This window comes from Leptopilina boulardi, unplaced genomic scaffold (genome assembly GCF_019393585.1).
Source record: "Leptopilina boulardi isolate dan_hultmark-lab unplaced genomic scaffold, ZJU_Lbou_2.1 LbouV2_368, whole genome shotgun sequence".
Classification (NCBI taxonomy): domain Eukaryota; kingdom Metazoa; phylum Arthropoda; class Insecta; order Hymenoptera; family Figitidae; genus Leptopilina; species Leptopilina boulardi.
In genome coordinates this window covers 3811511-3838124 of record NW_026137938.1, presented here as the reverse complement: position 1 = coordinate 3838124, position 26614 = coordinate 3811511, and the positions used below count along the sequence as shown (strand labels likewise).

General features: G+C 24.6%; 1 protein-coding gene across 11 annotated transcripts in view; it reads right to left on the bottom strand.

Annotated features, from left to right (window-relative positions):
• LOC127287142 (FH1/FH2 domain-containing protein 3) overlaps positions 1-26614 on the bottom strand; it is a 133909-nt gene that overhangs the window by 13404 nt on the left and 93891 nt on the right. For 9 of the 11 annotated variants that reach the window (XM_051313920.1, XM_051313919.1, XM_051313917.1 and 6 more), the window contains 6 exons: positions 16536-16594; positions 8915-8982; positions 6398-6503; positions 3134-3647; positions 2751-3046; positions 48-179 (listed from right to left, as the gene is read on the bottom strand). In XM_051313920.1, coding sequence (XP_051169877.1) covers positions 48-179; positions 2751-3046; positions 3134-3647; positions 6398-6503; positions 8915-8982; positions 16536-16594 — 1175 coding nt within the window. Of the gene's footprint in view, positions 1-47; positions 180-2750; positions 3047-3133; positions 3648-6397; positions 6504-8914; positions 8983-11608; positions 11646-16535; positions 16595-26614 lie in introns of those variants that run through there. The other 2 variants (XM_051313918.1, XM_051313926.1) reach the window with 2 other exon arrangements.

Below are 26614 nucleotides of genomic sequence, written 5' to 3'. Positions count from 1 at the left end.
GAGGAATTTATTTTTGCGAAAACAAAAAAAGGAAGAAAATGACTTACTTTCTTGATCACCCGGGTGTCCAATGGAAGCTCTCATGTTTGCTGTTGCCTCCTGTTGCTCTCTGATAAAACTTTTTTGTCTTTCAGCTCTCTCCCTTCGTCTTCTTAGGGCAGGAGTTACACCAACATCTACTTAAGACAAAAAAAAAATAATACATTTCATTTAATATATTTTTCTTTTTTCCCCATTTATAATTTTGAATAATAGTATAGTAAAATATTACTCTAAAAATATTAAAAAATTCAAACAGTTGTTTTTTTTTTGACTTTTCTTGACGAAATGCTCATATATGATGCGAGGTTCAAATTTGCTTTTCTCAGAATTTCCACCTCACTTCTCTATGTACTCTCCTTTCATCTTACTTTCTTATTCAAAGCACATACACTCAGAACCTTTGCCTCGAAACATGATAGTGGAATTCATAGTAGGTAAACTCCAAAAGGTTAGATTGTATTTTATATTTGTATAATACATTTTACATTGCTCAGGTGGATAAATTAAGTGATTCGAGTCACATTATTTTCCAGTCAACAAGAAATCTACATTCCTCTCATTTGTTCAGTTACTGATAATGAATCAAAATACAAATCAATAATGACAATATCGTAAATCACTTTCTTATCTTAGAAAAAAAATTAAATTCTTGAATATTGTTTTTTTATTTGCATTAAAAGTAAAATTATTTTACTAAAATTATCTTTCGACTTTGAATAAAAATTTTTTTTTTATTTTACAATTATTTTATTTTATAAAAAGCTCATTGAAAATAAATATTGAAAATTGAAATTCAAAAAACGAACCACTCTTGATTTAGAGAAAGAGAATCCGGTTCCAAAAGTGAAATCTTAAAAATCCTACTTTACGCTCAAGGCGTAAACACTTACCTAAAAATTTCTGTCGTTATGGCTGAGAAGTTACTTTTGCAGGCGGAAGGAAATGTCTAAATGCAAAAACCACCCAAAGAGCTCAAACATATTTTTTTTTTTTTTTTCTTTACATTTTCTATATTTTATTTTATTTTTCCATTGGCGCAGAAACTTGAAATGTATTTAATTTTTCAAAATTCGCGTTTTTTTCTCTCTTCATTTTACTATTTGCAATTATGAAATTTAAAATAATTAAATTAAACTAATTAACAGAAATTTAAATTCGATCAAAGAAATTTGAAATTAAAAAAAAATTTATTTCTTTGAAAATTTCTAATAAATCCAAATATTCAAATATATACGCGCATATTCAATATGTAGCATTTGATAATTATTTATGAATATATTTGCCAAAGAGCTTTTTTTGATATCACATTGACATTGCCTATTCGAACAAGCATTCATTTGAGATTTCAATATATTTCGAGTATTCAACTCATCAACAAGCATCGCATATATATATATAAAAAAAAAAAATGAAAAGCAAACAAATTCATGATCAAGAGTATACATAAGGGGAGTCAGTGCAATATTCCGTGATATGAAATTACGCGACGAGACTCGGATATATACACGGAAGTAAAAGAATTCATTGATTATTATTCTTTTTATCGAAATCTTCATATAAAACAAATTTTTATATAAATAAAAATAGAATAAAAAAAAGAAATTCTTTTCTGTGTGCAATTTAAAAAAATTAAAATTCGAACTTCCTTCAATATTTTAATAATAAATGGCAAATTTTTTTTTTGTGTATAATAAATTCTAGTCTAAAAAAAATTGACATTTACTAAAATTTATTATTTGGATAATTATTATTATAATATATTTATTATTTATAACAAAATTACTAAAAAAATTGTGCAATTTAAAAAAATTCGATTCTATTTTATTTTCTTCAATATTAAATTTAGTAATAAATTTTAGTAAATGTCAATTTTTTTTGTGAGTAGAATAAATTATAGTCTCAAAAAAAATTTGCAATTTACTATTTGTTATTTGGATAATTATTATTTATAAAAAAAATTATTAAAAAATTTTGTACGCAATTTAAAAAAATCAAAATTCAATTTTACTTTCCTTCAATATTAAAATTTAATAATAAATTTTAATAAACGGCAAATTATTTAGAGTAGAATAAATTCTAGTTTCAAAAATAATTTTCCATTTACTAAAATTAAATTCAAATTTATTATTTGGATAATTATTATTATAATATATTTATTATTTATAACAAAATTACTAAAAAAATTTGTGCAATTTAAAAAAATTCGATTCTATTTTATTTTCTTCAATATTAAATTTAGTAATAAATTTTAGTAAATTGGGAAATTTTTTTTTTGTGAGTAGAATAAATTATAGTCTCAAAAAAAAATTTGCAATTTACTATTTGTTATTTGGATAATTATTATTTATAAAAAAAAATTATTAAAAAATTTTGTACTCAATTTAAAAAAATCAAAATTCAATTTTTACTTTCCTTCAATATTAAATTTTAATAATAAATTTTAATAAACGGCAAATTATTTCTTAGTAGAATAAATTCTAGTTTCAAAAATAATTTTCCATTAACTAAAATTAAATTCAAATTTATTAATTGGATAATTATTATTATAATATATATTTATTATTTATAATAACAACAAAAATTAATTATTTAAATTTATTATTTATAAATTATAATTTTTTTCTGAAAATAGAATAAATTGTAGTTTAAAAAAAAAAAATTTGCCATTATTAAATTGAGCAAAAAATAACTATTTTTGAAATATCTACCTGAATAGGTAAGTTTGTTCTCCTTGTAGCTGCCATTCATTTGAACATCACCGAGGCCTTGAGAACTTTGTGAACTACTCGACTCATCATCGTCATCGGGAATACTCGAGTGTAGAGTATTGTTTAAGCTACTGTTCAGAGTATTGTTCAATGAACTCAGTCCAAGTGAATTGTTTAATCGAGGACTCAAACGTGCATTTAGAGTCATCGATAGTGGCGATGTTCCAGTAGAGTGCCTGCGTGATTTTCTCCGCTCATGTGAGTCCATCAGGGATTTTCGATTTCGAAGAGTTTTCCTGAAAAATAATACAAAAAAATAAAAATATATAAATGACAAAAGAAACCCCGGAAAAAAAATTACAAACAAAATATAAAATAAATACCTAATATTATCATCAAGTTGTCTAATTGGAAAATCCCTGTCATTACCATCTTCATGATGTAATACGGCTTCATAAATTTGAAATTGTCGAAGAAGATCTAAATCGGTTCCTTGCTTAGACATATATCTTTGGATAATACCCTCAATTCCTTGTTCCTCCAAACAATCAACTTGATCATAATATGTATCCTGATCTGGTATTCCATTTAGACATTTGTTGACAAGTGTTGTTGCATATATAAGTAATTCCGTGTCGGCGGCATCATAATCTTTTAATAATTTCATCACATTGGTCCATGGTATCATTCCTCGTGATGTATCAATGGACCTTATTGCTCTCACTAATAGCAAACTATTTGTCTCAACATATTCAACGAAAACAAGCAATAATTTAAGGGCAGTTTTTACCACCAATCGAAAACGACTAGCGATCAATGTGTACAGCCATTGTACAGTTTGACCATGTTCCATTACTCCATTCATTCCATCCACATAAAGCATCACCTGACCCAGCGCTATAAAAACAAAAAATTTGGAAAATTATCAAAATTTTTTTTAAATATGCAACAATTTGGTTGTAAATTACAAAATTTTTTGAAGAATCATAAAAAAAAAAATTGTTTTCCAAACAATAAACGTTAAATGTTTTACAATCTCGAGAATCGTAAAACAAAAAAAAAATATTCACATTTCTATTTTTACAGCTTTGAAATTGTAAATATTAAATTGAGAAAATATTTTTTCGATTCATGGTAATTTGAATTTAATTTTTTTTTTCCAGCATATGTTGGATTGAAAAAGGATCTTATATTATATGCGATCGTTGATTCGGTTGGCGTATAACCCATACCCATATTCCTTATGAGTAAAGCAAACGCAAAAAAAGGGAAATGCAAGGAAGTTTCTTAGTTCAAGGAGTGTAAGAAAAGTTTTTTGATGGAGTTCATAAGACTGTGGAAATATTCATCTTTCGAACTTGGAATTCAAAAATTATTCAACGCCCTCTAAATCTCAATTGATATGATAGAATTTGAATTGAATTATCAAAAAATGTAGACAATTTTTCAATAAAAAAAAATCTATGAATAGAAAAAAATCCATTATTTCGGGACAAAAAAAAAAAAAAAATTAATAATAATTATTATTAGTAATAGAGAAAAAAAAATTCTTTTAAAATTTTGCTAAATTTTACAATTTCACGCCTTAAAGTGGAATTAAAAGTTTTGTTTTCCGCCAACATGTGTTAATTCTAGCGATTCTAGACACTCCATTTAAAAACGAGCTTTTTTTTTTAAAAAAAAAAAAAAAGAAAACTTGAAAAGATGTTAAAACTCTCATTTTAGTTTTGAGACTTTTACATATACGTATATGAATGCACGTTAAAGCTGAATAAAAATCAAAGCGCATATAATGAAAAGAAACAAGAATAATAGCAACTTTTCATAAGGAGACAGAAAATGTTTAAAATATGAGAAAAGTAAGAATTTTTTTTTCTTTTTTTTTTCTTTTTTAGGAAATGAGTTTCGTTGAATTGAAAAAAGTTTAAATTATTTCAATTAATTTTTTTGTTATTAACCAATTTTTTTCATTAAATATTTTTTTTGAATAATTTTCTTAATTCCAAATAATTAATGAAAAAAAATTATTCCAATTATTATAATTGACATTAATTATTATTTTTTTGACAATTCAACTTTTCAGCAGAAAAATATTAGTGAAATAATAATTCTGTATTAGAAAAAATTTTCATTAAATTGAAAAAAAGTTTAATTAAATTATTTCAATTAATTTTGTTTTCTAAAGAATTTTTTCTTCATTAATTATTGGAATAAAAAAATTATTACACTTGACAATTATTATTATTATTGTATTTTGACAATTACAATATTCTACAAAAAAAATATGAGTGAAATAATAATTATGTCTTAGAAAAAAAAAAAATGTCTTTCATTAAATTGAAAAAAAAAGTTTAATTAAATTATTTTAATTAATTTTTTTTTTCTAAATTAATTTTTTCATTAATTGAAATAAGAAAATTATTCCAATTATTTTGAAAATTACACTTTTCAACAGAAAAATATATGAGTGAAAAAAAAATTCCTTCTAGAAAGGAAAAATTAATTTTAATTAAATCATCATAAAAAAAAAATGATCTGCAAAGTAATTCGGAATGTTCGCGCACCATTTGATTTGAAACAGTTCATTACTAACTATAGGGATCGATTAAGTCATTTCATCTAATCGCACTCTGATTACGTTTGCGTTGACTGCAATGTTTCTCTGGGAACGAGTAGAAAAATATATATATATATAAAAGGATCGAAGGGAAAGGAACTAACTTTCCAGTTCAATCGAACGGAAACTTCCAGTTAATCGGCTTAGATTCGATCACGATTCTCTTGGGATTCTCTATATAGATAAGAGTATACATCAATTAAAACAATTTATAATTTTTTAACTGTAAAAAAAAAATAAAATTTGTCAAATATTTTTCTTAATTTCTTTTTGCTTAAAAAACAATAAATTGTTTTTTTTTAAAACAAATTTGGAAAAATTATTTTTAGAAAAAAAAATTATTGTTGCAAATTAAATTATTATTATTATTATTATATGTGCATCTGGAAATAATTTCAAAGATAACTAATTAAGAAATTACCCTCCATTAATTAACTTCACGTTCTATGTGTGTATAATTAGTAATAAAGTGCATTCATTGTAACATATTATTAAGTCGATCGTAAAACGTTTTAATGATAAACTCGTCAATGAATCTAATTGGGAATATTAAATCTTAATTACATCACTTTGCCAAAAGTTTGCCAATTTTCTTTTTTTTTTTAGAAAAAACTAAAAAAAAAAAAGGAAAATGCTTCTTTAGAAGAATATATCAGCTTTAAAGAAAGAGAATATTATCGCTTCTATAAACAAGAATATATAAAAAAAAATACCATCAACTATAAATCAAATTCAACTTCTAAAGACTTTAAACAAAGAATGCCCCTCATATTTTCTAGAACTCTTGAAAACACTCTTCAGATGAACTGAATTATCAATATAGTTACATTTTGACCCTTTTAAGCCTTACCATTAGGCCTTGGATTATAAAGATTAATTATTCAGAAAGAGAAAAAAAAAATGTTTAAAAACAATAATTTGTTGTTTTTTTTCCAATAAGAAGAACAAGTTTTTGTTTTTAAAGATAATATTTGATAAAACAAAAAAAAAAAGACAATGAAAAATAATTATATCTTTTGTGTTTACTCACCACGTAGTATATAATTTTGGTAATTTTGATCAGCCTCATTGCCAACTTTGATAAGACACGCCAGTCCATCATTTTGTACAAATTCGTGCACCAGATCTTTATCTTCCTGTAAGAAATGAAAATTTAGATTAAATTTTTTTTCTTTTTATTTCTATTAATATTAATAATAATAATTAAAAATTATTTTTATTTTCATAATTCAAAAAAATGGATAAGAATTAATTTTTACACAAAATTATTTCTAGATTTAGATTAAATTTTTTTTTTTATTTCTATTAATATTAATAATAATAATTAAAAATTATTTCTATTTTCAAATTTAATAAATTGATAAGAATTAATTTTTACACAAAATTATTTCTAGATTTAGATTAAATTTTTTTTTTATTTCTATTAATATTAATAATAATAATTAAAAATTATTTTTATTTTCATAATTCAAAAAAATGGATAAGAATTAATTTTTACACAAAATTATTTCTAGATTTAGATTAAAATTTTTTTTTTATTTCTATTAATATTAATAATAATAATTAAAAATTATTTTTATTTTCATAATTCAAAAAAATGGATAAGAATTAATTTTTACACAAAATTATTTCTATTTTCAAAATTCAATAAATTGATAAGAATTAATTTTTACACACATTCATTTCGAGAGATAGAGAGACTCGTATATATAGTGAAATTTAGTTCAATCAGTTTGCGACGGAATATTTGATTATTAATATTCAATTTCGCTTCTTAATCCAGAATCTAATATGGAGTTTGTGCGCACGTATAACCGATTGCATAGAGCAAGCATTTCCGTCTCTGGATGAATTTACAGTGTGAAATCGTTTGAATTGCGAGATTCGGAAAACGTGGTTTTAATCAAACATTATATATATATATATATATATATGTCGGATTTTCCATTATATTGTAAGTTTGAGTGCAATCATACAACTAATTTAATTTGCTCTACAGATATGTATACAATGATTTAAAAAAAAAAAAAAAAAATCCAATTGGCAGTAGCTGGAAAATTTTTTTAAATTTACTTGATTACAAATTCAATTCAAATAAAATATAAATCTGTTATTCAGATCAGTTTCAATTGAATCAAAATTTGCCTATAATTCAATAAGAAATACTTTTCGAATAATTTCGAATCAATCGATTTAATTCGGAAACTGAATTTTAATTCAATTGAATTTAATTTATTTAAATTGTTATTTTCTGATTTTCAATAAAAAATTTAAATTCAGTTTTGAAATTAAACGAATTGAATTCGAAAAGAATTTTTTTTTTTTTACAATTTGGATGGAAATTAATTCGTTTCAAAAAACAAATTTTGGAATGCCTTTGAATAATATTGCATGAATTTCTCATATAGAAATTATTAATTAGAATTTAAAGAATTTAAAAAGAGTTTAAAGAATTTTAATAGAAAATTTTTATAGACAAATTATTATTTTCGAATTTCGATATAGAATTTCATTTTTATACGAATTTTTCCTTAAGAAAATTTTTTTCCCTCGAATTTTAGTTTGGCAAAATTTTTTATTTTTCAATAATTTTTTTTTTCCTTTTTTATATAAAAGAATTTTAATTTAATTTTTAAACATAATTCTCATTAAATCGAATTTTTTAATGACAGAAAATTACAATTCACCGAATTTTTATGTATATGAATTTTTATTTCTACGAATTTTAATTTGTCCGAATTTTTATTTGTACGAATTTTTAATTGATAGAGAATTTTTAAGACGCCGAATTTCCATTTGTCCGAAATTACAAATAACCAAAACAAACAATCGACAGAAAAATTTTGGCGCAATTTTTAAAAAAATTCACCAATTTAGTAATTATCAAGAAAAGCGTTTGTTCGGCAATTTTTGTAATTTTGGACAAATGAAAATTCGTCGTCTTAAAAATTCGTACAAATAAAAAATCGAACAAATTGAAATTCGTATAAATTAAAATTCGGACAAATTTAAATTCGGTGAATTGGAATATTTTTGTCATTTAAAAATTCGAATTACATAAAATTCGCGGCCTTTTTTTTCTTATAATTTTGGACAAATAAAAATTCGGCGTCTTAAAAATTCGTAAAAATAAAAAAAATCGGATAAATAAAAATTCGAACAAATTAAAATTCAGATAAATTGAAATTTCGCTGATTTAAAAATATGAATCACAAAAAATTCGAATTAATGAAAATTCTGCTAAATTAAAATTCTTTTAATAAAAAAAATTCATGTAAATTAAATGACTGTATAAAATAAAAATTCTGGCAAAAATTCGGTAGCTAAAATTTTTTTTAAATTAAAAATTGAGTATAAAATGAATTTCTATATCGAATGCTAATTCGAAAAATGAAAATTTCGCGTGTAAAAAATAATTATTTCTAATGTAAATTTTTTTAAAATGAAAATTATAATTAATGATTGAACTTAAATTGAAAATTTTTCTTTAGAAACATTTTAATCACTAAAATTAAAAAAAAAAAAAGTAACAAAAATATGAACTTACCTGAAAGATTTGCTTAAGGGAGAAAAGAGCTCGTCTGAGTTCGCGACCCTCGCTGTTCAGTAATTTTTCTGCAACAAACAAGCGAACAAAACCATTTATTATACATTTTTAGTAATAGAACTGATCATATATAAGTACTGTTATTTAAGTTTTGTAAAATACAATGTTTCATAATCATTTAAATGGTTTTTATTATTTTTCAAAAAAAAAAAAAAAAAAAAGATTTTTGAACTCTGCAATAGTTTTTGTTATGCATTATTTATATAATTGTTATTTATTATTATATTTATAATTATATTTATAATTATATTTATAATTATATTTATAATTATATTTATAATAATATTTATAATTGTTTATTATAATAAATATTTTATATATATATTTTTTTTTTGTTATAATTCATTAAGAGCATTTGAACCTTCGTGACGTCACAAATCATGGCGCATGACACGCAAACTTCTCAGGTATGTGAAAAGCACAATTTTGAATATTTTTTAAAAAAACCTTTTGGAAAATGTTCAGAATAACATAGACTCTGTCTGTCATGTGCGGAAAATTCAAAATTTTGCGTTTAAAACGTTTTTTAAACAATGTTAAGGTCACAAATCATGGCGCATGACACGCAAACTTCTCAGGTATGTGAAAAACACAATTTTGAATATTTTTTAAAAAAACCTTTTGGAAAATGTTCAGAGAAACATAGACTATGTCTGTTATGTGCGAAAAATTCAAAATTTTGCGTTTAAAACGTTTTTTAAACAATGCCTACATATAAGCAATTCGTGTATTTTTCCTTACTTGTGACAACCAACTTAAACATTGTTTAAAAAACGTTTTATACGCAAAATTTTGAATTTTTCGCACATAACAGACATAGTCTATGTTATTCTGAACATTTTCCAAAAGGTTTTTTTAAAAAATATTCAAAATTGTGCTTTTCACATACCTGAGAAGTTTGCGTGTCATGCGCCATGATTTGTGACGTCACGAAGGTTCAAATGCTCTTAAAACTCGATTTCTATCCGCTTTTACTCCGGCCAATATTTATTATAGTCATGACAGAACTCTTTGACAGTCGATTTACTATTATACACGGGTTACATAAGTTCACATTGGGTGACTTATGACGTTGTTGGAAAAGAATGTCAGTATCCTTTCAACATTGAATTAAAAAGTCGCAAGTTCATTCATTGTTTCAGGTTTCCATAAATTGTTGCATTTTAAGACACAAAAAAAATTTAAAAATATATATATATACATTTATTAAAATACTCCATATACACATTAGCAAATGTTTTGCAATCAGTTTTTTTTATCCATTTAACTGAAAACCTTTTGTAACCCAATCATACACCAAAAAAAAAAGAGAGAATTTAAAAATATTTATGAGAACAAAAAAAACATTCTGATTTAGAAATGTTTTTTAGATGCGGAATTTTTGAAGTTAGAATTTTTGATAATTTCCTAAAAAGGAAAGGAAATAGTGAAGAAAGATATTTTGAAAATTGTTTTCAATAATAAAATACAATAAATTTGACATTAGAAAAAAATCTTTTTTAAAATTTTAATTATTATTCTAAAAGTGTTTTTTTTTTTTTTACTTGAAGATGATACAAACGTTATTGGTATCAAAATCAGTATTTTTCCTGCGCAGTGAAAAAAAAAAATTTTATTTGACTCAAATAATTGGTTACTTGATTCAAATAAATATTTACTTGGATCAAATAATTTTTGAAACATATTTTGAAACCAAATAATATTGAATTAAATAAACTGTATTTCAACCAATAATTCCTCTATTTCCCCCCATATTTTGTTTATTTCTATGTTTAAAAATCAAAAATAGACTGAAAAAGAAAAATTTATTTAATTCAAATAAATCTTTACTTGAATCAAATAAATATTTACTTGCCTCAATTAAATATTTACTTGAACCAAATAATTTTGAAACCAAATATTTGTATTAAAATGGAAATAATTTTTATTTTTCCTATATTTAGATAACCCTCTATTTTTTTCAAAAATACATTGAAAAAAATTTATTTAATTCAAATAAATCTTTACTTGAATCAAATAAATATTTACTTAACATCCAGAAAAATGTTTTATTTGAATCAAATATAATATATTTGAATTAAATAAACGTATATTTGTCTGAAAGCCTACACTAGCCTATTTATTTGGCGTAAATAAATTTTTTTAATTAAATCAAATAAAAATTTATGTGAATTAAATAAAAATTTATTTGAATCATATAAATATTTATTAGACTGTGAGACAAATATATCATTTCTCGGGTGAAATAAATATTTACTTGAACCAAATAATTTCGAAACCAAATAATATTGAATTAAATAAACTGTATTTCAACCAATAATTTCTGTATTTAAAACAAATATCATCTTCAAATTAATTATTTGATACAAATAAATATTTATTTGATATAAATAAATATTTATTTGATATAAATAAATATTTATTTGATATAAATAAATATATTTATTTGATAATAGTAAAGTAACTGATTATATATTTGAATCAAAATAAATTTTTTTTTTTTTCATGAAGAAAATTATTTCTACTAAAATAAAATAATGTAAATAAAATTTCAAGTGAATGAAAAAAAAAAATGTTTTTTCACTTTCAACATATATCCCAAAATTGTTTTGCGTAAATGATAGACAACCTCACCTCATTACCATTCCCATCTACCATGACTTATTCATTTCGCACGAGTAACAAATGACTGCGGTACAATTCTAGCGCTATATATATATAAAAGAGAATAATATATAAATTTTGGTCACCGGGGAGAATTCAATAGCGACGTATGAATTTGCCCCAATCACTAATAAGAGAAGCCAAGGTAAGTAGCTCACGGCCAATAATAATAACAATATTCAAAATCAATATTACTCCCCATTGTTAGATAACATTGGCTAACAATATTGCTTCTTGCCTGTATGGATTTAATCAAAGATCAAAATCTACCGGATCCTTCAAAAAAAAAAAAAAATTTAAATAAAGTTTTTCTAAATCGATAACAAAAAAAAATTTATTTGATTCAAATAATCGATTACTTGACAAAAATAAATAATTACTTGAACCAAATAATTTTTGAGTAAATTTTTTTTTTTTAAATACAGAAATTATTGATTTAAATACAGTTTATTTAATTCAATTATTTGGTTTCGAAATTATTTGGTTCAAGTAAATATTTATTTCACCCAGAGAAATGATATATTTGTCTTACAGCCTAATAAATATTTATATGATTCAAATAAATTTTTATTTGATTTAATTAAAAAAATTAATTAAAATAATTTATTAAAAAAAAATTTTTTTAATAAAGTTTTTCTAAATCGATAACAAAAAAAAATTTATTTGATTCAAATAATCAATTACTTAACTAAAATAATTAATTACTTGAACCAAATAATTTTTGAGTCAAATTTTTTTTTAATACAGAAATTATTGATTTAAATACAGTTTATTTAATTCAATTATTTGGTTTCGAAATTATTTTGTTCAAGTAAATATTTATTTGGTTTAGGTAAATATTTATTTGAGTCAAGTAAATATTTATTTCACCCAGAGAAATGATATATTTGTCTAACAGCCTAATAAATATTTATATGATTCAAATAAATTTTTATTTGATTTATTTAAAAAAATTAATTAAAATAATTTATTAAAAAAAAATTTTTTTAATAAAGTTTTTCTAAATCGATAACAAAAAAAATTTATTTGATTCAAATAATCAATTACTTAACTAAAATAATTAATTACTTGAACCAAATAATTTTTGAGTCAAATTTTTTTTTAATACAGAAATTATTGATTTAAAAACAGTTTATTTACTTCAATTATTTGGTTTCGAAATTATTTGGTTAAAGTAAATATTTATTTGGTTTAAGTAAATATTTATTTGAGTCAAGTAAATATTTATTTCACCCGAGAAATGATATATTTGTCTCACAGTCTAATAAATATTTATATGATTCAAATTAATTTTTATTTAATTCACATAAATTTTTATTTGATTTAATTAAAAAAATTTATTTACGCCAAATAAATAGGCTAGTGTAGGCTTTCAGACAAATATACGTTTATTTAATTCAAATATATTATATTTGATTCAAATAAAACATTTTTCTGAGTGTTAAGTAAATATTTATTTGATTCAAGTAAAGATTTATTTGAATTAAATACATTTTTTTCAATGTATTTTTGATAAAAAATAGAGGGTTATCTAAATATAGGAAAAAAAAAAATTATTTCCATTTTAATACAAATATTTGGTTTCAAAAATTATTTGGTTCAAGTAAATATTTAATTGAGGCAAGAAAATATTTATTTGATTCAAGTAAATATTTATTTGATTCAAGTAAAGATTTATTTGAATTAAATAAATTTTTCATTTTCAGTCTATTTTTGATTTTTAAACATAGAAATAAACAAAATTTGGGGGGAGGGGGCGGCGGGTACAGATTTTAATAAAAATAAATTTGCCCCCCCCCCAAAAAAGGGGGAAAATAAAAAGATCACGTAAGACTGATCAATTATAAAATGATATAGGAGAGGATGTATGGAGTTTCTCCTTGGCAGCTACGGGACGTGCAGACAATTCATACATTCTTTTTTTCTGGTTAACTGCAACGTGTAGGAAGTGAAGAATGGAATATAGCATGATATAGCAGCTAGGTTATGGAGAGAACGAGGTGGCGGGAACCGTTAAAATATGTAAAATGACATAGACTCCTACAGTCTTTCTCTCTCTCTCTCTCTCTCTCTCTCTCTCTCTCACTTTTTGTACCTCCCTTTCTCTTTTTGTGCGCACGCAGCCTCCCTCAATCTCTCTCTCTTTCCTTTATCACCTCTTCCTGACTTTCCTTTCCTTTTTTTTCTTCATCTTCTTTTTCTTTTTTTTTTTTTTTTTTTAATACGTCCGAACCTTCGTTCGATTATATTTCCCTCTTCGCGGTTCAATGAACGCTACACAACAATCAGCACACAAAAATGCTCAATGGATTTAATTATTTTCAACTCTAATTTATGCAATAATTCAATTAATAATATATAATATATATGTTACCTCTGTATATATCTATACACTAAGTTAAATTAATTATTATCTGAGGTTTCAATTTTAGAAAGTTACGGATTATCTCCTGCAAAATTTAAATAAGGGAAAAAATTAATAATTTACTTTTAAAGAGATTTATTTATTTATTTATTCGAATTTTTATTTGTCCGAATTATTTATTTAAGAGAAATTATATTTAACCGAAATTAAAATCAGAACCGAAATAAGTTGAGAATTTTAAATTTAATCGAATTTTCATTTTATAAACTTTTTATTTCATCGAATTTGCAATTTGTACGAATTTTTATTTGTCCGAATTTTTTATTTTTATAGAAATTACATTTAATCGAAATTAAAATGAGAATTTTAATTTAAACAAAATTTTCATTCTACGAACTTTTTATTATAATTGAATTTACATTTGTTGGAATTATTTATTTAATTGAAATTACATTTAACCAAAATTAAAATAAAGGAACCAAAAATGATTGAAATTTCAATTCACCAAATTTTAATTTGTACGAATTTTTATTGGCCGAACAAACATTCGATTTTGTTACTACTTTTTAAAATTCTACCAATTAAAAATTTGGCGTCTTAAAAATTCTATATGAATTAAAAATTCGTACAAATAATTATTCGGCGTCTTAAAAATTCGGATAAATGAAAATTCGGCTTTTTTAAAATTCGTACAAATAAGAAATTTGTACAAAATAAAAATTCAGACAAATGAAAACGTGGCATTTTCAAATTCGTACAAATGAAAAATTCGTACAAATAACAATTCGGACAAATAAAAATTCGGACAAATGAAAATTCGGCGTTTTTAAAATTCTATCAATTAAAAAATTTGTACAATTAAAATTTGGCGTCTTAAAAATTCTATATGGATTAAAAATTCGTAAAAATAATTATTCGGCGTCTTAAAAATTCGGACAAATGAAAATTCGGCTTTTTTAAAATTCTACCAATTAAAAATTTGGCGTCTTAAAAATTCTATATGAATTAAAAATTCGTACAAATAATTATTCGGCGTCTTAAAAATTCGGACAAACGAAAATGTGGCATTTTCAAATTCGTACAAATAAGAAATTTGTACAAAATAAAAATTCGGACAAATGAAAACGTGGAATTTTCAAATTCGTACAAATGAAAAATTCGTACAAATAAAAATTCGGACAAATAAAAATTCGGACAAATGAAAATTTGGCGTTTTTAAAATTCTATCAATTAAAAAATTTGTACAAATAAAAATTTGGCGTCTTAAAAATTCTATATGGATTAAAAATTCGTAAAAATAATTATTCGGCGTCTTAAAAATTCGGACAAATGAAAATTCGGCTTTTTTAAAATTCTACCAATTAAAAATTTGGCGTCTTAAAAATTCTATATGAATTAAAAATTCGTACAAATAATTATTCGGCGTCTTAAAAATTCGGACAAATGAAAATTCGGCGTTTTTAAAATTCTACCAATTAAAAATTCGTACAAATGAAAATTTGGCGTCATAAAAATTCTATGAAATTAAAAGTTTGTACAAAAATTAAAATTCGAACAAATTAAAAATCGGGAATTGTATAATTTCTGTCGATTGTTCCTTCGGTCATTTGTATACTTTCGGACAAATTAAAATTCGGTGAATTGGAATTTCGGTCATTTAAAAATTCGAATCATAGAATATATTCGATTAAATGAGAATTCTGTTAATTAAAAATTGGATTAAATTAAAATTTTCTTCAAATAAAAATTTCTATAAAGAAAATGAAAATACAAAATTCAGGCAAAAATTCGGTAGCTAAAAATTTTATTATGTAAATATTTTTATAAAAAGAAAATCTCAAATTTTAATTTAAAAATTCATCTAATAAATAATTATTTAATATATATAATTAATATTAATATTAAAATAATATATTATTTAATAATTATTCTGCACATGTTAGTGAATTCAGAATAAAAAATGTGTTACGTCTTTTGTTAAAGAAATTAAAGAAATTTTTCATTTTAATATTGATAATGAAAAATACAGAAGACTACTTTTCACAATTAGAATAATTGTAATTCACTATGTACCTTTTTTTTATATATATATATATATAATATATAATGAAACACAATTGATTTCTCATTTCATTTTCATTGTGTATCATTCTCTCCCTGGTGAGGTGCTTTACACGCACTGTTACACTCGAGCGACTTTTGCCGCAGGTTAATCGAGCGATTGAGTTTACATCAAGGGCGAACACGAATCATGTAAACAAGAAGCAACCGAGAATAAAGTTGTTGTAAACTCAACAACAAAAACAGAAGCAAAACAAACAAGAATGACATTGTCAAATTATTTTCTAAATTTTTATATTAAAAAAAAAAAATATATAATTATTACTTTTTAATGAGGAGAGTTTTGTTTAAATATACTATAATAAACGTGTGTATATTCTCAGACTAGATTTAAAAGAAAAAGGGTCACTGGGGTAAAAAAAACATATATATATATATATAGTATGATAAATACATATAGAATGTACTCACCTATGATGGTGTGAACTCGTACGGATAGCTGGGTCCTGAGAACGATTGAGTTCTTTCGGCTGAAACAGAAAGAAGAACGGCCAAGTTCACACACAAGCTCGTTTACTATATTGACTCTCGTGCAAGAGCCTTATAAGAAGTACATAAGTTAAGATCCTGCTTTTAAATATTTACAAGATACTGGCCTCTCGACGTTATCCAAGAAAACTCCCGTTGCTCTTGCAGTATAAATCGAGAATTTACTGTTCATAAATGTCCTGCAACCCGTATCTTTTAACTCGTTTTAAGACACGAGCTCTAGCTGTCAATTTCTCTCTATTTTTCATATCCTTTCAACAATTTTTCGATATTGAACAAAATTTACTATAAGTGCGAAATCACGGCCCAATATTGGCAAAACTGGCATCGAACCTTGACGTAAAATACTGTTCCGATTTTAGTCTTAAGCGCGGATAGACCTCGGTAGCCATTACTGGCCCAATCTTGGCTGCCATTACTGACCCAATCTTGGTTGCCATTATAGGGCCAGTATTGGCAAAACTGGCACCGAGTCTTGACGGAAAATGCTGGTCCGATTTTAGTCTTAAGCGCGGATAGACCTCGGTAGCCATTACTGGCCCAATCTTGGCTGCCATTACTGACCCAATCTTGGTTGCCATTATAGGGCCAGTATTGGCAAAACTGGCACCGAGTCTTAACAAACAATACTGGTCCGATTTTAGTCTTAGGCGCGGATAGACCTCGGTAGCCATTACTGGCCCAATCTTGACTGCCATTACTGGCCCAGTATTGGCAAAACTGGCACCGAGTCTTGACGGAAAATGCTGGTCCGACTTTAGTCTTAAGCGCCAGATAGACCTCGGTAGCCATTGCTGGCCCAATCTTGGCTGCCATTATAGGGCCAGTATTGGCAAAACTGGCACCGAGCCTTGACGTAAAATACTGTTCCGATTTTAGTCTTAAGCGCGGATAGACCTCGGTAGCCATTACTGGCCCAATCTTGGCTGCCATTACTGACCCAATCTTGGTTGCCATTATAGGGCCAGTATTGGCAAAACTGGCACCGAGTCTTGACGGAAAATGCTGGTCCGATTTTAGTCTTAAGCGCGGATAGACCTCGGTAGCCATTACTGGCCCAATCTTGCCTGCCATTATAGGGCCAGTATTGGAAAAACTGGCACCGAGTCTTGACGAACAATACTGGTCCGATTTTAGTCTTAAGCGCGGATAGACCTCGGTAGCCATTACTGGTCCAATATTGGTTGCCATTACAGGCCCAGTATTGGCAAAACTGGCACCGAGTATTGACGAACAATACTGGTCCGATTGTTGTAGTGTTAAGCGCGGCTAGACGTCAGCAGCCATTACTGCCCCAATCTTGGCTCCCATTACTGGCCCAGTTTTGGCAAAATTAAAAAAATAATAATAATTATTAACTAATTATTTCATAATACATTTATAACACAGGTTCTAAAAGAAAACACAATTTTTGTAAACATTTAAAAAATTTCTAATCCTGGTGGGGTGAGAAATGCCCAATATTGGCCCAGTATTGTCTCCCGTATTACGGAGAATATTACTTGGTCAGTATTGGCAAGCAATTCGTTTAATAACTGAGCTTAAATTGTCATGGATGGAGTATTGAATCTATTTTGACAAATCATCTTTTCCCAATGATAAAATGAATCTCGGCTCCATAATGGCGCAGCAATGGCGGAAGTGTTTAATCTTTAGCGGCATATATTATCTTTTCTACTTATGAGACGAATCTCGGCTCAATAATGGTGGAAGGAGGGACGAATTGTTGAATCTATTATGGTGAATTCTTTTCGCCAATGATGAAACGAATCTCGGCTCCATAATGGCGCAGCAATGGCATAAGTGTTTAGTCTTTTGTGGAAAATGAGACGAATCTCGGTACAATAATGGCGCAACGAGGGCCGAAGTATCGAATCTATTATGGTAAATTCTTTTCACCAATGATGAAACGAATCTCGGCTCCATAATGGCGCATCAATGGCGGAAGTTTTAAACCATTTTGCGTCAAATTACCTGCTTTTCTAATAATGTGACAAATCTTGGCCCAATAATGGCAGAAGTTTGGAAAATTAAAATTTCCAAAAATCGGTCCAGTAATGTGACGAGTATTGTCAGCGTCAATACTGGCGCAGTAACAATTACCATAATTGAACCAATATTATGGCCAATGTTGGGCCACATTTGCAGTCCAGCATGTTTAGCACATGGGATATTTTGTCTATTAATTTGAATAATGTATAAATCATGTTGGGTTGCGGCACAACGTTTGATATATATATATAACAATTAAGAAACACTTGATGCGTTAAGAGGAGTAAACTAATCAGTATATTGAGCTTAAAACGACAGATTCTTGTTTGTCGCTGTTGGCTATAAGCTGGAAGGCGAAAACCAAGTTTAAACTTCAAACTCCTGTGAACCTTCCCACGAGCTCACGAGTCCCTGAGAAACTATGGCGACCAAGACAATGGATTTGTGAAAAAAAAGAGGAGTACGCAAAGGAAAAAGAAGGGAGAGAGAAAGAGAGAGAGAAAGAGATACGTCCGATAAGGATAGAAGTCTTGTATAGACCTCAAGCGAACAACTTGGGACTTTAAAAAGATAGTGAAGAAGAGGTATATATATATATAAAAAAAGATGGTGCCTGCGTGTTAATAATGTTTCCGCTCGTAAATGAGAGCTGAGTCGTATGTGTACACAGGGAACAGTAATTTACTCGCTATATATTTTCTCGTACAAAACAATGTTTTCTTCTTTCATTTCTTCGAATATCCATTGAACCTCCTAGCAAAATTCTTTTATCGTGAAAGATTTTATGGCTTTTACATGCGTCAAAACGCAAGAGGTGAAATTATATTAAAAAAAAAACTAAATGCGAATAAGGCCAAGTTCATTGTTTTTCTTTCTATTTGCACAAAACATTACAAATAACAACAACAATTTAATAAATCTAATAACTTAATCTTTTAATAAACTTAATTGGTCATTAATCAAATTTAATTTAATAATAACTCTTTAATTTCTATTAATCGGTAATACATACAGTCAAATCTGCATTATCATTAATCGGTAAAACAGTAAAAATCTGCATTACCATTAATCGGTAAAACAGTAAAAGTCGACATTACCATTAATCGGTAAAACAGTAAAAATCTGCATTACCATTAATCGGTAAAACAGTAAAAATCTGCATTACCATTAATCGGTAAAACAGTAAAAGTCTACATTACCATTAGTCAGTTAAACAGTAAAAGTCTGCATTACCATTAATCGGTAAAACAGTAAAAATCTGCATTACCATTAATCGGTAAAACAGTAAAAAAAATCGATATTACCATTATAATCGGTAAAACAGAACTATTTCAATCAATAAAAGTAGAATTCAACTAATTTTTTTTTAGTGAAATATAACTGAATTTGAGTGGAAATTTTACTGAAATAATTTAGTTTGCTAAATTCCAATTATTTCATCAGTGAAATCTCGCACTAATCAGCAAAAATTTAGAGTGTATATTGAGGGAATAATAAATCGATAGGAATAAATTAACAATTTTTAGATATAAAATCAAGTCTTAATACCGCTCTCTGTCTCCAAAGGATATATATATATATATATAAGCGCATGATCTTAATCTTTCTTCATTGATGTTACTTTATCGTTTTAAGATAAATATATATATAATACCACATTACTAAAACGTTATCTCAAAAATTTTAAAATTCTCTAACAAGAGCACATGATGTAACCATTATTAGCGACATACTAAAATAGTTACAATTATATAGTTCACATTGGGATAACGATTTTCATGTATAAAATAATGTTTAACATGGACTCTCAACTTTCTAAATTGTGCGATTTTTTTTTTTTTTATAAAATCGTTATAAATATTTAGTGTGACTTAATTCTCACGATGCTTCAGTTTAATTTATCAGCTAAATAAATTCATTGAAATTTTAAATTATTACTAATTAATTATGCTACATAATTATTATCACATTATTATTATTATAATTATTATTATTATTATCATATTATTATTATTATTATTATTATTATTATTATTATTATTTTTACAATTATTATAAATATTATTTATAATATTTAATTCATAAATTGCAAAAAAATGTCCTTTCAGAAAAAGTAAATTTTTTTCTTTAACGACTTTGAAGAAAATAATATACATAAAAAAAAAAAAAAATCTTTGCTATTTTTCTCACAGAAAAAGTGTGGAATTTTCAAGAAAGTGAACGAAAATAAACGTCTCTTTGAACAAACTAAAAATACAGTGAAAACATTTCAATTGTTTTCAAGTCTTTTCATTTTCTCAGTATATATATATATATGCGTGTATATCTGTTTTTTTTTTGTTATAGTTTCGCGCACATTTTCATTTCTATTAAAATTCTTTAAAGTAATTTAATTCTTGTTTTTATAATAATTTTAATTATCTATAGTAATTGTTATTATATTTTTTTTAATATATTATTTTTCAAAAATCACTTATGAAATAAAAAAAAATAAATAAAATCGAAATTGCATCTCATTTTGCAAATATATCTTTAATCAAAATTTATTAACGATGACATGAAACTTCACTTGTCTAATAATAATAATGAAAATTCAATTTTGAGAAAAAAAAAATTATGTCAATTTATCAAACAATTATTATTATTATTATTATTATTTTTTTATTATTAAAAGAGGCATTATTATCGTTATATAAAGACATTATTTTAATCGGTTTATAGAGTATAATAAACGAGGATATGTTGGTATAATCTTTTCAATTCACAAAAATGAAATATAATATTTCAAGTGAAATTAGTCAACATTAGAAGTTTTTTTTTTTTTTTTAATGTTGCACCCTCTCTTCGAATACCAAGTTCATTTCTCTCTTTTTCTCCCTCTCTCGTGTATTTTTATAACTTTTAAATCTTTTGATGCCGCCGTACCCATATTTTATACTTTATAGTTTGAGCTCTTTAGAAACCTAAATGACTTTCTTTTTTATCATCTTCTTCATTTTACCTATATATATATATCTACTCCCCTTTCGCTTATTGTGATTTATTTTGGACGAGTGCTTTGATTACTATATGCAACCTTATAATATACGTAACAGATGTATAATTATGTCATTAATATTAATAAAAATTAATTCGCGTTTTTAGTGTGGGCGGTATTGTGAATTTTATTTTATTTTATTTTTTTTCACTTTTCGAAAGTGAAAAATAATCATTATTCCCCAAAATACGATTAGATGTATAAATAAATTTTTAAAACTATTTTATTTAAAAAAAAATTATTTATATTTTTTAATTAAATTTTTTTTTTAATCTGAAAAAAAAATTTATATTTTTTAATTAAATTTTTTTTTTAATCTGAAAAAAAAATTTCTTAATTCAAATAATTGGTTACTTGACCGTTAAATATTTACTTGAACCAAATAATTTTTATATTTAAATTAAAGAAATTTTATTTTGAATGAAAAATTTCTTTATTTGAAACAAATATTATATTTAATTGACTCAAATAAATAATGTGAGGCGCTCTAAAGAAAGGGACCTTAGAAGCAAACGAATTATAAGGTTATGTTGACGGTAGTTTTATCTTTGATTAAACATTTTTATTTATGTAAAATTAAATTCAGTTTTTTAAAAATATTTTTAAATATTTTTTGAAAATTGATATTTTCACTTTGAAATTTTTTTTTTTAAAACATAACCTACAATTTTTTCCTTCTAAGGTCCCTTTCTTAAGAGTTTTAAAATATTTGCTTTATATGACACAAATAAATATTTATTTGACAATAGTCAAATAACGGATTATTTAAAAATCAAATAATTTTTTTTTTTATTCACTGTATCTTTTAATTTAATTTAAATAAACAATTTGAATATTAAAAATAACAAAAGCCATTTTCTAATGAAATAATATAATTACATAATTGTATTACATATTTAAATGTAGCATTTTATTATAATATTGTTCTGTGGTTATATAATCGTATATATATATATATATATATATATATATATATATATATATATATGGTAATTTGATTTCCATTCACCACTGACAAAAATCACATTATATGAATTATATATTATATATATTGTGAGATGGGTATAAGCAACAAATAGATCGAAAAAAAAAATAGATCTTCTATATAAAAGTCATTAATGTAACTACAATTCATTACGCTTCACAAATTTTCAATGATATCAAATAAATGAAATTTTTTTTTTTTCACTCCCAGAATAAAGTGTAATTTGAAAGATGTTTCATCATTATGATATATAGAAAAAAAGATAATTTATCAAATGACACACAATTAACTTTCAATTCTAGTTGAAAGCAAAATAAAAAGTAGACGCATTAAAATTTTAATAATAATAGTAATTTCAATAGTAAATGGTCAATAATATCTAATAGTGCGGCTTAAAAATAAAAAAAAAACCTAAATGGAACCATAAAAATAGTTTTTTTTTTTTTTTTTTTTTTTAGGGCAAGGACAAGCATAAAATAATCTTGTGTAACGGATGTCGTCTTATTGGTAAAAGAAAGCAAAGTCTTACTTAATTTATTTAAGTTATATTTTTCACTTATATATATAAATATATACCTTTATTTTTTTTTTAGGATAAATTATGAAATTTATTATATCATTATGCGAGTTTTATAAACATTAGTTATAAATATGTATCTATATATATATAATAGAACGCAAGTGTAAAAAAAAAAAAAAAATTGAAAAAAATTTGTTAAACAAATTTTCTATATGTCGTTTATAATCATCAACTTTCTCTCGCAATATATAAACAGATTTATGCGCATATTTTTGAAATTAATAATTCATGATGCATAAGTTTTGGCAAAATATTCAGAACCATTTTTCATTGCATTTTTTTTTATTAACAACAACAACAAAAAATTATCTATTTTTCTATATATATGATAATAATTTCTAAAATAAATAAAAAAAACATATTATTATTAAATTACTAAATTAAATTTAATTACATTTATTAAATTATTATATTATGTTGAAATAAACAAAAAAATATTTTATTAAATTGAATTAAATCTTGGGCACATGATTGCCAGACGCCAAATTTTTATTTGTACAAATTTTTAATTGATAGAATTTTAAAAACGCCGAATTTTCATTTGTACAAATTTTTCATTTGTACGAATTTGAAAATGCCACATTTTCATTTGTCCGAATTTTTAAGACGCCAAATAATTATTTGTACAAATTTTTAATTGATATAGAATTTTTAAGACGCCAAATTTTTATTTGTACAAATTTTTAATTGGTAGAATTTTAAAAAAGCCGAATTTTCATTTGTCCGAATTTTTAAGACGCCGAATAATTATTTTTACGAATTTTTAATCCATATAGAATTTTTAAGACGCCAAATTTTTATTTGTACAAATTTTTTAATTGATAGAATTTTAAAAACGCCGAATTTTTATTTGTCTGAATTTTTAAGACGCCGAATAATTATTTGTACGAATTTTTAATTGATATAGAATTTTTAAGACGCCAAATTTTTATTTGTACAAATTTTTAATTGGTAGAATTTTAAAAAAGCCGAATTTTCATTTGTCCGACTTTTTAAGACGCCGAATAATTATTTTTACGAATTTTTAATCCATATAGAATTTTTAAGACGCCAAATTTTTATTTGTACAAATTTTTTAATTGATAGAATTTTAAAAAAGCCGAATTTTTATTTGTCCGAATTTTTATTTGTACAAATTTTTCATTTGTACGAATTTGAAAATGCCACATTTTCATTTGTCCGAATTTTTATGACGCCGAATAATTATTTGTACGAATTTTTAATTGATATAGAATTTTTAAAACGCCAAATTTTTTATTAGTCCAAATTTTTAATTCAACGAATTTTTAAGACGCCGAATTTCCATTTGTCCGAATTTTTATTTTGTACAAATTTCTCATTTGTACACCCAGAGAAATGATTTATTTGAACCAAATAAAATATATTTGAGTTAAATAAACGTATATTTGTCTCAAAGCCTACTAACTTATTTATTTGGCGTAAATAAAAATTTTATTTGGCGGAAATAAATTTTTCTTTGGCTCAAATAAAGTTTTTATTTCAATGAAATAAAATATATTTGCAACAAATAAATGAGTTAGTAGGCTCGGAGACAAATATACCATTTCTCTGAGTGTACGAATTTGAAAATACCACATTTTCATTTGTCCGAATTTTTAAGACGCCGAATAATTATTTGTCCGAATTTTTAATTGATATAGAATTTTTAAAATGCCAAATTTTTATTAGTCCAAATTTGTTAATTCAACGAATTTTTAAGACGCCGAATTCTTTATTTTCATAGAATTTTTAAGACACCAAATATTTGTAATTTCGGATAAATGAAAATTCGGCGTTTTAAAAATCCCTATATCAATTAAAATTTTCGGGACAAATAAAAATTCGAATAAACGAAAATTCCGCGTCTAAAAAAATTCGATCATATAAAAATTTCTCCATATAAAAATTCGTTGTCTTGAAAATTCTATATCAATTAAAAATTCGGTACAAATAAAAATTCGGACAAATGAAAATTCGGCGTCTAAAAAAATTCTATATATATTATATAAAAATTTCTAAAAACAAAAATTTCAAATTAATAAATTTTTATAGACAATTTTTTATAATTCCGAACTTATTTCAAAAACAGATATTTGCACGCTATGAAAAATTTTTTTCACCTAAAACCAATTTATAAGCAAAAATGGTTGACTAAATAAATATTAGTTAAATTTTACGGCAAAAAAGTAATATTCAAAATTTAACAAGAGTGCGCAACAACTTGAACTTTAATTCAGAAAGTTTTGTCGTAAATGTTGGTTTAACTCTCTTATCTTTGTTCAAGGTATATAATAAATACTTTAAATTGAAATGTAGAGGAAAATTTTAGTTTTAGATGGTGTATATCTGAATATTTTTCTTCCCCCTATTTTTCGTCTATATATATTTCAAATTGAACAAGTTTCATTCTAAATAATATATATATATATAGAACATTACTTCCCGATCTTAACACTTTCCCTGGCATTGCACAAAATTGCCAATCGTTACTATCACTACTACTTTCTGCTATCCGTTGTCGTATATATAGCTGTTGGCGATATCCCGATAAATCTCCGTAAAAGCAATGAGTGGAAGCAGTAAATTGGATACGAACGGAAACACGATGAATCGTCCTCTACGAACACGAAGAGTTCAATGCAATTCGAACAGGAACTTGTCCAAAAAAAAAAAAAAAGAACATCAAAGAATCGGCAAATGGCAATCAGTTATTCCTCAAACCTGATTTAAATTTTATATATTTTTTCCCTAATTTTGAAAACAAAAAACTTACATCATATTTGCAAAAAAGAGAGAAAAAAAAAAACATTATAGAGCTAACTTTTTTTTCACCAAGCGAAGCAAGGAGAGAAAAGGTAATTCCTTTTTTTTCCAAAAGGACACTGAAAAGAACAAGTGTTACAAAGAAGAACTTTTGAAACGTATAAAAATACGCTTCAAATGGCTTTATAAAGGATAGGAAAAAGAATTTATTTTCCACTCGAATCACTTTTAAATTATATCTTATACACTCCACGGTAAAAGGGTACAAATTTTTAGGTTATGTTCAGTGATAGTTTTTTTTTTTTTTTTTTTTTTTTTGATTAAATGTTTTTTTAATTATATAAAATTAAAATCAGTTTATTTTAAATCTAATGAAGACAAAGGTTAATGTTATTTTTTATTCCAAAAGTCAGAAACATAATCTAAAATTTTTTTTTATACCTAAGGTCCGTAAAGGATAACAAAATTTTGTTTCCAAAAAATGATAATTGTTTTTCTTGATTTTATAAAACTTTTTTTTTCAAAAAAAAAAATCTTTCTGTCCAATTAATATTTACAGAAATAGAATTTCAAATATTTGCCATTTTTAACAATGAGAGAAAGAAAGGAGAAAAAAAATTATGACTTTAACAAGCATGTAAAGG